Consider the following 16,889-nt stretch of genomic DNA (forward strand, 5'->3'; position numbering starts at 1 on the left):
ACGTAGGGGGGGGGGGGGGAGAGGGGGTAGCTGCTGCGCAGCACCGGACACTCACAGCAAGAGATTGGGAAACAAAGAGCCCCAACCATAGTTCAGCACATTAGAAGAACCACACAGAAGAAAGGAGAGGAATTCAATAGAACGAGGAACAGGAGAGCCGTCGAACTGAAGGAGACCAGCCCGAAATACAGATGCATCCTCTACAAACCAGAGTGATTTGAATACTTACACTGTATAGTAAGACAAACAGATACATTTTCCAACACACTCTTAGCAGAAAAGCAAACGCTCTTGCTCATGTTTGACACCCTTCCTTACAGTGCTGCTGCAGGACAAGCCTGTACACCCCCACCTAAATCTATGCTTACACCTGTCTCCAAAATACAGTTGTTATTTGACTCTACTCCCCCCGCCTTGTTCTACTGTGTCACATGATTAGAAACGAAGTACTTCAGAGCGCTCTGTCAAAACACAGGAAAGAAACCTGGTAACATGCAGCTGCCTCTGGCTTGGAAGAGTTAGAGAAACCCCTGACCGCTTAAGTACACCTCATAAATTACATGCTGTACTGATTCTGCAGTGAGTTTAAACTGCGTTAGTCATTCTGTCAATTATACAATTTTAACTTTCTCTAGAGTTTCATGTATGATAAGAAAAGATCAGTGAAATAATAGATCCCCCACATGGTTCTACCTGTTAAGAAGAAAAAAAAACCCAGAAATTCAAATCCCCAGGGCTGCAATAGGTAAGGCCACCGAACGGGACTGGCAGATGCGCTAAGGCTTCTGGCTGTACCAAAGCACGCAGAGGAACATTTTTTAACTGTATCTCAACCGTTGCAACCGAGAATCCAAAGACCAGCGACACCATCCACTTTTGGAACACCTGCTGTGCTTCAGTTTTCGGAAACAAATTGACTTTTCTGTTGTTTTGTTTTTCAAAAGAGGGCAAAAAGTCTTGCTGCTCATGACTTCTAAAGCCAAGCGCACAAACTCTGACAGGCAGTTCGTACAACGCAATTTCTTTGAAGAAGAAAGATTTCCATTCCGGGAAAGTCTCTTTTCCAACTGAAATCAAAGTTACGCACTGCAGGACAACAGTCCCTGGTTCTTCAGCTTCACTTCCAGAAGACGGCCGTGAACCCGCATCCATCTTCAACAGAAACCACATCAACTAACCCAATTACTCCTGCAGTTGCCACGCTCCTCTTCGTCGCCTGCAGAAAAAAAAAAACCACACACCGCTGACAGCAGTAGTTGTCACACGGGTCAACACAGACCTCCTCCAAACACCCTCCTCCTCAAAAGGAACATGGTCTTCCACTCAACTGCTCCGCATCGATTCCTGTGTTGGACGCTGCAGCTGTCATCGCTTGCGGCACCTAAGGTAGCAACAGACAGAGAAATACCGTCACACTTGGGAGAAATCACCAGCCCCACGCTCCTCCTTGCTGCTCCTTAGCTCACCACCTCAAAAGCTCACCCAACTCCAAAGGCAGCTGTGTAACACCTGCACAACTGAACAGAAACACCTGACCAAGCTGCCGCAGGACGCTCCGCTCTCGGACGCCAGCCCGGCTGACAACCGCCTCGCCTCCTCAGGCTGCTGGTCGGCGCGCGACTTCGTCCCTCCGAGGCTACGCGCGACCCGTGAAAGCCAAAACAAAAGGCACGTGCCGAGACACCGCCCGAAACCACAGCCTGCCTGCGCCCATTCCCCTCTCCTCCTCCTCCTCCTTTACCTCAGCCGCCCACCCACCCTACCTCTGCTGGCTGCCGCGTTGAGGCTCGGGTACCACCTGTAAAACACAACCAATAAGGGATGCTTATAAACTTCACGAACAACACAATGCCTGAAAAGTAACTGCGCTGCTGCAGCCCACCAGTGCCAGCTCGCCTCGCCCCAGCCACCCACAGTGCCGATACCCCGCTTCACTTGCTGCTTCACGCCTTCGTAATACAACAAACCTACCAAGACCTGTCAGCTGCTCACACAGCCACCGCTGACACCGCGCTGACCCGCCTTCTTACGGCCACTCCACTGCCCCTCCTCTAACCCTTTGGTGCACGGCTTGTCTCTCCGCATCTGAAAACGGCATTGAACAAGTCACCCGGGTATGAAGCAACAGCTTAACAGTTCCGGAGATCTCCTTTCCACATAGGAATACCCTCTAGACTCCAACAACAGCCAGCCAGCCATCACAGAAAACCAAAGCCAAAGCAACACCCGGCCCTACGCGTACAACCCTTAACACCTTTGAGATTCAACCTGTGCAACTACCGCTCAAGCAGTCTCTTCCTCGCCCGCCACTGGGGACTACCTGCTCTGAGGCAGACCGCGCGGCCCGTAGCCGCACGGTCAAGGCCCATTGATGATCGCGATCAACTGTCACACTTTCCCCAATTAACTTCGCTACGTGCCTGGCAGAGCAGCTCCAGCTCAGACCCACGGGCAGACCGACACCGCACGCAAACAACACAGACTTCACCCGGAGACGTAAAAAGACTCTCCACAAGGTGATTCATTCCCAGAGGAAAGACTCCCTTAGGGGCGAGAAGATCTAGAGGACCGTGAGGAAGAACCTACGGCCGCCCCAGAAGTCAAACTCCACGGCCCCTGATGAAAAGATATGGCCACGACCACAACGGTGGACATGTGAGAAGCTGGGCCCCATAACTCAACATCCACAGGACGCAGAGAAGTCACCGTCCCAGAAGAGGGCTCCGTGAGAACAGACCGCTCGACAGCAGATACCCCGGCGCATCCCAGACCGCCCGTCACCTTCTCGGACACAAGACACGCCGGACAGATCTACGCGTGGAGCTTCTCGTGCGAGACGGGGAGCACTCGGTCAGTGGTATGCCAGTGAGTCGAGGAGCACGAGACCCTCGGTGCGGCTACTGATGCGCCCGCCTACCGCAGAAGAATAAACTGCTGGAACATCGAGACCCCAGTAATGTGCAGTATAGCGCACACGGAACAAGCACCACTGACTGCCTCCTTACCGCTGAACCCCTTGGGGAATCACAGAGGCAGTCGGCTGATGGAAAAACCACGGCGTCTCCAAGATCTAAAACAGGCACCTTACAACCACAGAAACCGGTGCTAAACACATAACAGGTGAAAAACAACACGGAAACGTAACTGCTGTGACCGGCACTACGACACATCTCATTGGGCGCTTCATGAAAAAGTCAAAAACGGAGTAACGGGAAGGCTCGCGTGTCCAGGCCTACGACAGAAGACAGACCCCGGCCGGAGACTGTTACCAGCACAAAGAACACAGACCCTCTTCTCTGAGAAGTTCCAGGGAAGATGCCTTCTCCAGAAACGCTCAAGCTCCGTATACAGGCGAGTACAAGACACTCACCCTAACCCCCACTGGACAATCTCACCACCGGTCCTAACGAGAGAAAAATCAGCGTAGATCAAGATGTCAGCAACTTACACAGCATGCAGTAACAATGGTGGGAAAAAAACCAAGGTGCCATCTCCCTTAGTCAGGAATTCCAGGAAAACACAATGCATCTAAAACAAAAGAAAAAATGGCAGGCTATTAAACCATTTTGCCACCCCCAAACCCTCAGTGGAAAACCACCAGCCTGAAACAACAAAAACAACTGCATACGAGGGTACTTCCTACTATGCCTACAGCTGAACCTCGGCCAGTCCCGAAGCTCTTCCCTCATACCAACGCCTCCGCTTCTTGCCGTGACCAAACCCCCACGCCCGCGCAGCCCAGCTGGCTCCAGAGCTGCTGCCAGTGACCGGACTAGCGGAGCGCCCGCACCGCAGCAGCCCCGGAGCAGAACGGGCTTCCTGTGCAGAGGCTGGGGCTCGTACACCCGAGGCCCTGCCCACCGCCCTTCCCGCAATCCCTTGGGAAATGCGCTGGGGTGACCTCCAGCAGACACAAGGGCGGCCGGAGGAGCAGCGGGGAGTTTCCTCACCTGCCTCTGTGTTATGGGGTACAAAGCGCTGAGCAAAGACAGCGACCCGTACCGCAAAGGACGACACCTGCTCTTCTACTGCATCTGTGGCACCAGCAACGTGACCGGGCAGGGAATTAAACTAACGGAACCACTTTAACTATGAGAATAAGGACACAAACCTGAGCCAGACGCAGTCAGCAACACCCCCAGGGGAGGAACCGGTTGCAGAGAGGAAGGCATTTTTAAAAGTGGGTAAAGACAGGGACAGGGTGCCAACAGAGACACAGAGAATGAAAAAGCAACAACGGGCTGCGAGACAGACAGGGAGGAATTGAAAACTCCCGGTAGGGAGCTGGACAGGGCGAGACAGCAAAAGGAATGAAATCGTGACATGAACTTCAAAAGTGAGAGGCTGCAGGGCAGAGAGGGAGGAATTTTAAAAAAATCCGGATCTTGTGCTGGACTGAGAGAGACTGAGCAAATAAAAATGGTGAGGCCTAAGAGGGCACAGAGGAAGGAATTAAACAACAGGGACAGAGAGCCAGACAGAGAAAAGTCACGACAGGCTTCCAGAGAGAGAGGGGGGAATAGAAAACTAGAGACCAGGAGCTGGACAAAGAGATATCGAGAAAGGGAAAAAAAAAAAGATGGGGGGGCAGGGGGGGGGGTGGGTGGGGGGGAATCACAGCAGCATGTGAAAGACAGGGGGCCAAGGGAGGGACGGGGAGGGCCTGGGACACACAAGTGGGGTGACGGGGCCCCGAGGGCCCAGGACTCACCGCATTTCTCACTCTCAGTGCTGCCAAGAGAATTTGCCCGTTCAGCACCAGACACTCACAGCACAACAGCTCAAGAACAAAAATCCCAAATTATGTCTCAGCATATCAGAAAAGTAACGCAGGACAAAGCAGAGCAACTCAGTGAGAATGAGGGATAGGATAGTAGTTGAGCTAAAGGAGGTCAGCTCAAAATACAACACATCTGTTCAAAACCAGAGCCATCAGTACACAAAAAAAAAATCATTATTAAGACTCATCGATATGATTTTGAATGCATTCTCAGCATAGAAGCAAACACACTTGATAGTGCTGGAAAACGTTTTGTCGCTTTTTCACGGCACCCCTGGGGGGAGATAACCCCCTCCGTGAGACCGCAGAACGACCTCATACTGTCATCGGACTCACTGCAACAGCTACAGCCCTTGCGCCGCTGCCGCCGCCGCTGCTGCACGTCTCGCTTGCTCGGTCAATAAATCTGCCAAGTGAAATGTAAAACTTGAAATAAACATGATAAAGTCAGGTTTAAAACTTTAAAGAAAGAACAAATCTCAGTCGTTCACTTTATACCAAAAAGGCACGTGGATGTTCATGTACATCCAACAAAAATGCTTACACTACGAAAGTATTTGATTTGATGTTTGCATTAACTGAACTCACCCAGCTGCAAGCATATACCATTAAATCACCTGTCTCCAAAATACATCGTCCCCATCCGACTGGGGGGTTTCTTGTGCATTACACAACTAGGAGGGACATCTGGGCAGCTGCACCACCCAGGAGAGATGCCACCGAATGGCCAGGGAAACGCACCATTGAAAGCCAGACAGAAATAAAGTACTTCAGAGTGCTCCCTCCAAATACAGGGAAAAACACTTGTAACATTCAGCAGCCTCTCTTTTTAAACATATAGAAGAAATACCAAACTGCTTAAACAGCCTCATCAATTGTACCCTGAAGCTCTTGGGCAGTTACAGTTTAAACAAGGCAAGTCCATTTGTATATTACACAACATGAACTGTTTGGGTTTTTTTTTTCCTATCAGAAATGAAACTTATAAAAAATTAGTAAGATAAGAGATCCTCATATTATTTTACTTGCGGGGGGGGGGGGGGGGGGTGTGGAACACGGGACGATGATGGACAGGGACGACGAGACAATGTAGAAATCAAATACCCAGTGCTGCAATACTTAAGGCTACCAAACAGGACTGGAAGATTTGCCAGAGAGAGGTGGGGGGGAAAAAAACAACCAAACAAGCAAGCAAAAAACCCCCAAACAACAAAACAAAACAACACAACACAAACCCCAGCCCACAACCTTGATTGCTTAGCACAGATGTCAGTATCTCAGTCAGGTTTTCACGTACCCCTGTGAGATATTTTAAACACTTAAGGACTGAAAAAGTGGAAAGCTTTTATCCAGAACACAGTCCATTTCTTCAGAACACCCAAACTCTGGCGCACAGTTTCTTTCCCCTTTCAGTACCACACGATTCTCACAGAATCGTTTCTCAACAAGCACACAAGGCTACATGCGCTCTCAGGAAGAGCAAATAAACGGAGTGAAATACGCTTCACACAGGCACAACATGCTCCAGAACAGACCTTATTTTATTTTGAGTGTTTCTGCTGAAGTACTTCCTGTCAAAACTATAGAGAAGGAGAGCTGGCACGTTCTTCACGTTCGCTTTAAAGTCCGTACTACAAGTACCTGGGGAAAAATGCAGACGCACGTGGCAGACGTACCTTGTCCTTGCAGGACACTCAGGATCCTTTCCACCCTTCTTGTACCTCCAGGGCAGAAGAAAGGGTGACCGTGACAAAAGGCTGCCAGTTGACATTCTGCTGAGAGAGGGAAAAAAAACCCTTTAGCATAAAGCGGGCTAGGAATCAAAAGCTTCCTATTTTGGTGGAGTTTTGCAAAGACTACAACCGAGCGGAGAAAAAAGCATATTGCATCGTCTTTGGTACAGCTGTTGAGATAGACCACTAGAGATTTTGTTTTTCATAGAAAACCGGGTGCTTTTTGCCGTTCTTTTTTTCTTCTGACTCATTGGCAGCCTCAGTCTCACTCGAACTCCCTTCCCTAGATCCGCACAGACAACTACATACATTTTCTCAAGCCTACATAGAGCCAGGGTTTCATCACCCTAGACGTCCCAAGTCAAATATTTTCCTTAAAGAGTACAGCGACCCACCTGCCCTCCTCAACTGTCTCCTTGCAGAAAAGGAATGATTTTTTTTTCCAGGCCGCTGCTCCAAGCTGTCAAGAACCTTTGAAGCTGCAGTTGGGCCACCCAACCTGCTTAGGGTCTCTCCCAGCTTTTGACTCTCCTCAGATTTCACAGGCCGCACGCTCCATTCCGTCTTCCAACAGCAGAAACACGGCGCGCTCTCAGACCCAGAGCGCATCCCTATGGACGCCCACGCACGCCTAGCCGTTTCGACAAGGAGCCACCAAGCTGCCCCGCGAGCACGGCTGTGGGCGCCAGACCGGTCTCACCTGCGCCCATTTCAGCAAACGCAGTTTCTGAAGCTTTCAACTGAAAGCTGCATCTTGACGCTGCACCGCAGCGGAGACAATCCCTATCCAGGATGCCACGAAAACGCAGGAGCGCAAACGGCAAAGCCATAGCAGCGACAGCTTCAAAAATATTTACACCAGGAGAAAAATAAAACCGGTTCAGCACATGCACAGGAAAGCAGCGGACGGAGAAGAGGGTCAGCATCCCCAGCCCTTACGGAAAACATTCCGTTCTCCTTCTGCTCCTAAACCCACCCGTTAGGTCCAGAAGTCCCAGCATTACCATGGCAATGGCAACAGCAGGGAACAGCAGCCCTGTCCCTGGACAGGCTATCGACTGATGCTATTTAGGCAGCAGGGAACACAAACAGAGGGGCATCTTTTGCCACACACAACCCCAAATTTCCTCAAACTTTAGGCTTACCAAAAACAGCCACCGGGAACACATTGCCAAAAACGACGTTTGGCAATACAACTTCGGCAATTTTCACACACACACACACACACATCTTTGGAAGCTTGCTATCTGCTTCCCCTTCTTGTTGTTCTTTGTTCAGAAGCTCTACTTGCAGCCAAGTTATTCAATACTCAAGCACTCCCCTTCCTGCTATTACCAGCACATTTACACAGGCAACTAACTTCATGGTCCTCTGGGTCATATCGCAAGAGCAATTACAGCCCTGACAGAGGAGCAAAGGAAAAGAAAAGCAAAGGTCAGGCATCAAAAGAGCTCTGCGGGCTGCCACCAGGCAGCCCTGCGCTCTTCCCCCCCCTGCCCAAAACCAAACACACCTCCATAAATGATACCCCACCCCCACAAACCACAGCACCACCACTAGCCCAACACCACCCCAGCCCCCTCCCCCACTCCTCACCCAAACACCCACACACCCCACCCACAAAAACCATACATGCAAAAAACCCCCCACACCACTACCCTGTATCTTTTTCCCCACCTCCCTTCACAGCTCATCCCTGTCTCAGCAGATTGTCCTGCCAGAGGATGAAGTGGAGAATATCCGTATACCCATGACATTTGGCTGTGCGGGTACATGTTCAGAAACATTCCAGATCTGTAAGACAGACAAGCGTAATTTCTGTTATTTCAATCATCAGAACTCAATTCTAAGGACTTCCACGTTTGCAAGGAAAGGAACTAACTTTTAAATGTAGGGTCTGTACGTTACAGTCCTCTGGCACGGGGGGAGGCATTACAGATTGAAAAAAAAAAAAAAAAAAGGCCATGATTTGGAGCTCCCAATCATGACAGAGCAATGGGGACAGTAACAAAACCAAAGACAAACAGCAGCAATGTTAAGTGAAATCCAGCTTTAATTCTGATCACATCTTTAAGAGACTCTCCAAGTCTACACCTCAGTCCTAGCAAGGACTAGTCCTTTTTTGGAAGGACAAGCTTTTTTTACATAAAAGTCCTAGACTGAGGGCTCCACAGAACAGAATGTGAACTGAACCACAGGACAAGCAGCCATCAACGCTCTAATGAAAAAAACAAATCGATTATAAACCAAGTTTAAACATCACTTTTCATCCTGTTTCTTTGGATACATTTCCACCAGCGTCTAGGTGCTCAAGAGTTCACTGTCCTGACACCACAGGTTACTGACAATATACTTGGGCATCTAAAAATAAAAGGCCATCTCCATCTCGCCCATAAAATTAGGGTGAAACAACAGAAAAGAAACACTCAAGAAGGCAACAGGCAGCTCTGCACTGATCACAGAGAAAAGCCTGTTCCTCCACCCGAAAGGAAAACATTCCCAGCTCCCAAGGTACCTTCCGGGGAACAAGCCGTGCTCTGTCAACGGCGCTTTGTCACCAGCTTCTCTGCCCCGGCAGCAGGCGGGCCGTTTCCAGGGCTTAGGTAGTGAGGGGCGGGGGGACCCTTCCACTCGCCCTGGCCCCTCCGCGCTCCCCCAGCCCCACACGGGCCATCGCCCAAGCATCGACCGCAGCCGCCCGCGCGGGATCTCCCTCGCGGGACACGGAACGTGACGCCGGGAAGAGGCGGCGCAACAGCAAACGCTTGGTCAGGTCGCCCGGCCAGCGGCGAGAAGACCGGGCAGGGTTCTGTCCGAGGGGCCGGGCGGGGCCGGGCCGGGCGACCGGAAGCTCCGGCCGGCCGGTTTCTCTCCCCTTTGCCCGGCACCGAGGAGACCCCGTCGCCCCGCCCCGGACACCGGTGAACGCCGCCCGGCCCGCTCCAGCGCGCCGGCAGGGCCGCCCGGCAGCGCCGCGCCCCGGGACCGCCGCTCCCGCCGTGCCGCGAGAGGCGCCTGCCCGGCTTCCGGCCCTGCGGGGACACGCCCCCCCCGGCTTTCCCCGGGACCCACCAGTCGATCGCCCGGTCCCCGCTCACCTGCTCCTTCCGTGGAGCCCGAGCCCCGCAACGCTCGGCGACCGCACCGCTCCCACTGTGACTCGCACTGCCGGTGCACCAGAGAGTGGAGGAAGCAAGAAGTCATGTGCCGGGAGGGGGGGCGGGAGAAAGGCGGAAGTGACGCTTTCGGCGGGGCGACGGGATGATGGAAGATGTACCCACCAAGGCGGGGGGATGCGGCAGAGCGCGCCCCCAGCCGGGCGGGGCGAAGGGGGAAACCACGCCCCTATCCGGGCCGGGGGAGCAAGGAAGACACACCCCAGGCAGGGCGGCAGCATCGGGGGACAGCGCCAAAGCACGCGCGCCAGGGGCGGGGGGATGCGGCGAGGCACGGCCGGCAGGGGCGGGGGGGCGGCGAGGCACGGCCTCCAGGGGCGGGGGGATGCGGCGAGGCACGGCCGGCAGGGGCGGGGGGATGCGGCGAGGCACGGCCGGCAGGGGCGGGGGGATGCGGCGAGGCACGGCCGGCAGGGGCGGGGGGATGCGGCGAGGCACGGCCGGCAGGGGCGGGGGGATGCGGCGAGGCACGGCCGGCAGGGGCGGGGGGGAGGGGGATGGCACCTCCGGGCGGCCGGCGACCGGGAGACCCCCGCGCACCCGCCGAAGGGGGTGACTTGCTCGCCTCACCCGTGGCCTCGGCCCTCCCCCGGGGCGCCGCCGTGCTGCTGCCAGGCACGCGCTTGCCCCGCCCACCAACGACGCGCCGGAGGGGCCGGAGCCGGCGCGCGAACGCCGGGATGCAGGACCGCGCTTCGGGCACGGGGCGAGGGGCGGAACGGCAGCGGGGCTTGCTTACCGGGAGTCAGCAGCCTGCGCCAGGCAGCCCCCGCAGGTACCGCGGTGTTGCATGGCCGTTATCGGCAAAGGGCAGGGTGGAACATGCGAGCTACAGCGCGCATGCGCGGCTGCTGGGCTGCAGTATTGAATCCTGGTCACAGGGTGGCAGCAGCAAGCACGGGAACGCGCCGCCAGGGCGCACGCGCGCGTGCCGGCCTGCAGTACCGAATCCTGGTCACAGGGTGGCAGCAGCAACTAGGTTCTCACAAGACAGTATTTTAAAGGCAATTGCTTTTAAATTGTATTGAAAGATAAGGAAAATTTTGAAAACAGCAATGCCGAAGTAAGAGAGATGGAGGAAAAAATTTGACTACAATGGCACTAAGACAAATATTAAAATAAAATACTTGTAAGGAATGAGAGTAGGCATAGAAAGAAGAATTAAAAAGCAAAGGGTACTAGGTAAACAAAGGGAAAAATCATGAAATAGGGACAGTAAACTAAAACATGTAGAAAAAAAAATTTAAAAGCAACAGTACCCCATCCGGCCCCACAGATCTGTTCACATCAATGTGGAGCAGCAGGTCACTGACCATCTCCTCCCGGATTGTGGGGGGGACATTCTGCTCCTGGCCCCTGTCTCTTGGCTTGGGGGGGAGGCGGGGGGGGCTGACTTTCCCCGGTACAAGTGTTCCTATTACTAAAGACTACAGCAAAGAAGGCATTAAGCACCTCAGCCTTATCCTCGTCTCTTACTACCATATTTCCTCCTGCATCTAGTAAGGAATGAAGGCTCTCCCTGGTCTTTCTTTTGTTAATGTATTTGTAGAATGTTTTCTTGTTGCCCTTTACCTCCAAAGCCAGATTAACTTCTAGCTGGGCTTTGGACCTTCTAATTGCCTCCCTGCATAACCTAAAAACATTCTTGTATTCATTATGAGTGGTCTGCCCCTTCTTCCAGAGGTCATAGACTCTCCATTTTTCCCTGATTTTAAGCCAAATCTCCCTATTCAGCCAGGCCAGTCTTCTTTGCCACTGGCTTGTCTTACAGCACGCAGGGATGGCCTGTTCCTGTGCCTTTAAGATTTCCTTCTTAAAAAGTGTCCAGCCTTCCTGGACTCCTGTACCTTTCAAAACTGACTCCCAAGCGGTTCTATTAAGTAACCTCCTAAACAAGTCCAAGTCTGCTCTTCAAAAGTCCAAAGTGGCAGTTTTGCTGCCCCCACCTCTAAGAACAGAGAATTTAATATATTTCATGGTCACTGTTCCCTAGACTGCCTCCAACTGCTGTATCCTCCACAAGACCTTCTCTGTTCACAAACAGGTCACCTTCCGTGGTCGGTTCACTTACCAGCTGTGTGAGGAAGTTATCCTCCACACATTCCAGGAACCTTCTGGATTGTTCCCTCTCTGCTGTGTTGTATTTCCAGCAGATACCTGGGAAGTTGAAGTCCCCAAGAACAATGGCAAGCGTCAATGAGATTTCTCCCAAGTGCTTACAGAATGCTTCATCTACCCCACTGCTCTGATTGGAAGGTCTACAGCAGACTCCCACAGCAGTATCAGCTTTATTGGCCTTGCCCCTTATCCTAATCCAAACACACTTAACCCTATCATCACTATATTTAAATTCAGAGCATTTAACAGTCCTTAACATATAGAGCCACCCCACCACCTCTCCTTCCCCGTCTATCCCTCCTGAAGAGCTTGTAGCCATCGATGTTGGCACTCCCACCACGTTTCTGTGATAGCACTACGGCATAGTTTTCCTGATGAATCACGGCTTCAAGCTCCCCCTGTTCATTGCTCATACTTTGTGCATTGGTATAGATGCACTTCAGATGAGCTAATGATCCCAACACCTTTTTGTGGCTGTAGGCTCTATTTCCTACCACACCCTTCTCAGGTGTTTCTGTGACTTCTAAAACCTCAACAACAGCCCTTGCCTCTTCATTCCTCGTTATATGTTTATCCCTTGTCACCACTGAGAAGGCAGAGCGAGGGCCCTCACTAGCACACCATCCTATGAGCCCTGGCATGCTTCCCTTGGGCTTATTAATAACAGGTCCAGTTATATCCCCTTCAAAAGTCCTTCAAAGCTCTGTCAATGAGCCCTGCTAACTCCTGCCCCAGAATCCTTTTTCCCCTCTGGGACAGGTGCGTCCCATTTGTTGCCAGCAAGCCAGGTGTCCTGTATATCAACCCATGAGCAACAAACCCAAAGCCCTCCCAATAACACCAGTCCCAGAGCCATGAATTAATGTGATGGCTCTTCCTGTTAATTCCCTCATTCATCCCTGCCAGAGGAGGGATAGAAGAGAACACAACTTGTGCTCCTGATCCCTTAAGCAGTTGCCCCAAGGCCCTAAAATCTCTCTTAATTGATTTTGGGCTTCTGGTGGTCATTTCATCACTACCCACTTGAAATACCAAAAGTGGATAATAATCTGAAGGCTTCACCAGGGTGGATAGCTTGCCTGACATGTCCTTAACCTGTGCCCCAGGGAGGCAGCAGACTTCCCAATGTGGTGGGTCTGGATGGCATATTGGGCCCTCTGTCCCCTTCAGGAGGGGGTCACCCACAACAATGATGAGTCTGGTTTTCTTTTTGGAGCTAGCTTTGACACTTCTTCTAGGGAGACTTGGTCTTGGTGGCACTTCTGGCCTGGGTGAAATATTTACCTCTCCCTCAGTCAGTTCCTCCTGCAGGGCCCCATACCTGTTCTGCAAGGGGAACTAGGAAGGTGAGGGAGACTGGGAGGGGATTCGTCTGCTTCTCCGAGCAGGGACCTGTTTCCATTCCCCCCATCTCTTCGGTCCCCTCCTTCTGCCTGGTGGCAAGAGGGGAGCAGATCCTCTGTATCTTGTGGAGCCTCCACATGCTGCCTTTGCCTCAGGGAGTGGCTCCAGCAGTCTATCTCCCTCTCACACTCCCTGATATTCCTTAACCTCTCCACTTCCTCCTTCAGCTCTGCTACCAGGCTGAGCAGATCATTCACCTGGTCGCATCAAACACAAGTGTTGTCTCTGTCGCCCTCTGGTACAAGCGACAGGCCAAAGCGCTCCCCGCAGCCTGTGACCTGCACAGCTGCGTGCTTGCGTGGGATCTCTGTCTGGGATGCCACATTTCTTTGGACAACAGATTTTGCCCAGGTTGCCACCATAGCCCCACACCACCAACTGCTCAGGCTGCCGCGGCACGCCCAGTTACCACCAACTGAGATCTTTCCAAGAGGCACCCCTGGCTACTCAAACTGGCAGCTTCGGCGCCCTTCCCGCGCAAACTGCCGCACCACACTCCAGCTGACACCCCACGCTTTGGTCGCTGGCGCTCCCTGGGCTGCTCTTTGTAGGCGTCAGAGAGGGCTGCATTGCTCTGGCAATGCCCAGGTCTCGCCCGCGTCTCCCACGAGAGCTGCTGGCTCCAGGTGGGCCTCTCTGCTGCCCTGGTGTCTCCTTCCCTCAGGAAAAGCCGCTGTGTGCTGACATCTATCCATCCATCCATCCATCTAGCATTTACTTTGCTTGATTACTACAGTCGTTATTATTGAAAGTACCTAGCTTTTTATAAAAGGCAAATACTGACTTTTTCAAAGCTTTTAGCAACTCCACAGAATTGTCTTTACTTTTGATAGGTTGCCAGCTTCCTCAAACCAAGATGCAAGAAACGTTTCACCTTTAAGGCAGAAACTTCTGCTCCCACAGAAGTTGAAGGCAAAACTGTGGTTCACTATTTTCTAATAAAATGTAACTGGTACAACACTTTCTCCAAGGGAACTAACTACTATATCCTATTCACTGCAAGTTTCTTAGTATCATGTTGTAATCTGCTTTAAATGTTTTTATGGAAAAGAAAGACATCAAAATGAGGTATTACTGGATTTAATCTTTATTACACACACTACCATAGTGCCATGGAGGACCTGCTTTAAAGCATTAGTAAGACAGTTTTTACACTTGATCTCAAGTATGCCTGTGCATAAAAAGCTATGAAAATGTGCCATTAGGTAACAAGCCTAGACAAGCAATTATTCACTCCAATCCTTTGGTTCTTGGCACTTCCACTGGATGGAGTCAAAGAAGTCTTTTTCACATTCTACTAGCTAGCCCCCCCCCCCCCCCCCCCGAAACTCCTGCAAGCATATTACAGATAGGATTTAAAAGGTAGAAATTCTGTACAACTCCCAAATGCATTGCAAGACTAAGACAAACTGTATTTGCACAGAAACCACAGACCTTTTCATATAGTCACAAAGGTATTTAGGTATTAATTCATATTAGCACCAAAGGAAATAAGGCATCTAATTGCCTTTGCGGCTATATGCTTGTTCATTTTTAAAACAAGAAAAATAGCCAGTCCTGTCCCGTCCAGTTCTCCTGTCCAAGAAAAGACACAACTGAAAGACACAGATAAACTCGTTAAAATGGGAAAACAGACATGTGCCATGCATGGCACTCACACACAGTCTTTAGACAAAAAAAATAAAACTCTCTAAATCAGACTGGATGTTCTTTGTGTCACAGTACTGCCTGTACATAAGCAGGCTGCCTCTCCCTGCTATAATGACATCTAATACTGGCAAGGAAAAAACAAAAAAATTAGGAAACTATAGCATTTACTAGAAGCCTCTCCAATATATTTGGGAAGCAATTTAAGGAGAAGATCACACAAAGCATACAGCCAGAAATAATACGCTGCACAAGGCTTGAACTGACCAGCCTAGGGGATAGATCATGTACTCATTGACTGTGAAGCCCATTTCCAGAACAGAGTTCTTGTGTTTTTACTGAATATATCACTGCCTACGAAATATAGTGCACCACAGTAATCCTTATCTTGGGGCATAAGTCTAGAATGAGTGAATCATTGAATCACAGACTGGTTTGGGTTGGAAGGGACTTTCAAAGATCATCTAACCACTGTCCATCTAACCGAAGTCCAACCCCACTGCTATGGCAGGAACACGTTCCACTAGATCAGTTTGCTCAAAGCCCCATCCAACCTGACCTTGGACACCTCCAGTGACAGAGCATTCGCAAATTCTCTAGGCAACTGCTCCAGTATCTCACCACACTTGTAATACAGAAGTTCATCCTTACATCCAATCTAAATCTACCCTCTTTACAGTTTAGAACTGTTGCACCTTCTCATATCACTATAGGCCGTGGTAAAAGAAAAACCTTTCCCTGTCTTTCTTAGAAGCCCCCTTTATATATGGAAAGGCTGCAAAACTGTCTCCCAGAGCCCTCTCTTCTCCAGGCTGTACAACTCCAACTCTCAGCTTTCCCTCACAAGAGAGGTGCTCCAGCCCCATGATGATCTTTGTGGCCTCCTCTGGACCTGCTCAAGCAGGTCCATGTCTTTCTTGTACTGGGGACCTCAGAGCTGCACACAGCACTCGCCAGAGTGGAGCAGAGAGGGAGAATCACCTCCCTTGTCCTGCTGGCCACGCTTCTCTCGATGCAGCCCAGGATAAGATACGGCTTTCTGGGCTGCGAGTGCACATTGTCAGCTTGTCCAGTTTTTCATCTACCAGTGTCCCACAGGGCTGCTCTCAATCCATTCATTCTCCAGTCTGTATTGATACTGGGGAATGTGCCAACCCAGGTGCAGGACCTTGCACTTGGCCTTGTTGAACTTCATGAGGCTCACACTGGCACACTCCGCAAGCCTGTCAAGGTCCCACTGAGTGGCATCTCTTCCCTCTAGACAATCAACAGCACCACTCAGCTTAGTGTCATCTGCAAACTTGCCGAGGGTGCACTCAATCCTACTACCTGTATCACTGATGAGGATGTTAAATAGTCCTCAGGTGGACCCCTGAGGGACACCACTCATTACTGGTTTCCTCTTGGACGTCGAGCCATTGACTCTAAGTCTTTGGATGTGGCCATCCAGCCAATTCTTTATCCATCTAACAGTCCATGCATCAAACTGGTAGGAGGAACTTCATTCCCTGAGTCCTTGTCTTGAGGTTGAGGGGCTTGAGAGGTGGGAAGAGAGACTACCATTGAAAACCGAGGTAAAAAAAAATGTTGACTACCTCAGCCTTCTCCATGACAGTTGCCATCGGTTCTCCTGTCTTATTTATCTGGGGGGGGGTGGGGGGGGATGTGGTGTGGTATGCGCATTTTCTTTCACCCTCATTTTCTACCCAACACACCTGTAAAAGCCTGTCTTACTATTCTTTGAATCCTTTGTCAAATTCAACTCCAACTGTGCCTTGGCTTTCCTGACCTCACCTCCACATATCCAGGCAGCATCCCTATATTGAAAGAAAAGTATACATGGAAGACAAGCATGAGGTTACAAGTCATTTGGGATTCAGCCATCCAGCTGTTCTAGATTTATTGCCTGCTTAAGTGCATATATTCTGGAATTCTGTACACTTCACTTTCCCAGAGGCCTGTTGCAAGAATGACGTGCATATTCAAGAAAGGTCCAGCACAACTGCTCTGACCTATAAATTACTGGTGTTC

General features: G+C 51.1%; 1 protein-coding gene across 1 annotated transcript; it reads right to left on the reverse strand.

Moving 5' to 3' along the window:
- Positions 1–213: 213 nt before the first annotated feature.
- LOC147414829 (uncharacterized) lies at positions 214–9,689 on the reverse strand. Its single transcript, XM_086470072.1, has 6 exons — positions 9,612–9,689; positions 8,191–8,307; positions 6,457–6,555; positions 5,117–5,186; positions 3,449–3,528; positions 214–1,381 (listed from the first exon to the last, which is right to left on the reverse strand). Exons 2-6 carry the CDS (start codon positions 8,298–8,300, stop codon positions 1,366–1,368), a joined length of 375 nt encoding a protein of 124 aa, XP_086326198.1. The 5' UTR covers positions 8,301–8,307; positions 9,612–9,689; the 3' UTR covers positions 214–1,365.
- Positions 9,690–16,889: the final 7,200 nt, after the last annotated feature.

Source organism: Leptosomus discolor, chromosome 9 (genome assembly GCF_034619465.1).
Source record: "Leptosomus discolor isolate bLepDis1 chromosome 9, bLepDis1.hap2, whole genome shotgun sequence".
Taxonomy (NCBI): domain Eukaryota; kingdom Metazoa; phylum Chordata; class Aves; order Leptosomiformes; family Leptosomidae; genus Leptosomus; species Leptosomus discolor.

What these genes read in the sequence shown, in the direction of transcription:
- LOC147414829 (XM_086470072.1), bottom strand. Translation starts at nt 8,300, where the DNA reads ATGTTTCTGAACATGTACCCGCACAGCCAAATGTCATGGGTATACGGA. An exon ending in GGGATGAGCTGTGAAGGGAG is followed by an intron (nt 6,556 to 8,190) that starts GTGGGGAAAAAG and finishes TCCCTCTCTCAG; the next exon opens with CAGAATGTCAACTGGCAGCC. An exon ending in GAGTGTCCTGCAAGGACAAG is followed by an intron (nt 5,187 to 6,456) that starts GTACGTCTGCCA and finishes TTCACTTGGCAG; the next exon opens with ATTTATTGACCGAGCAAGCG.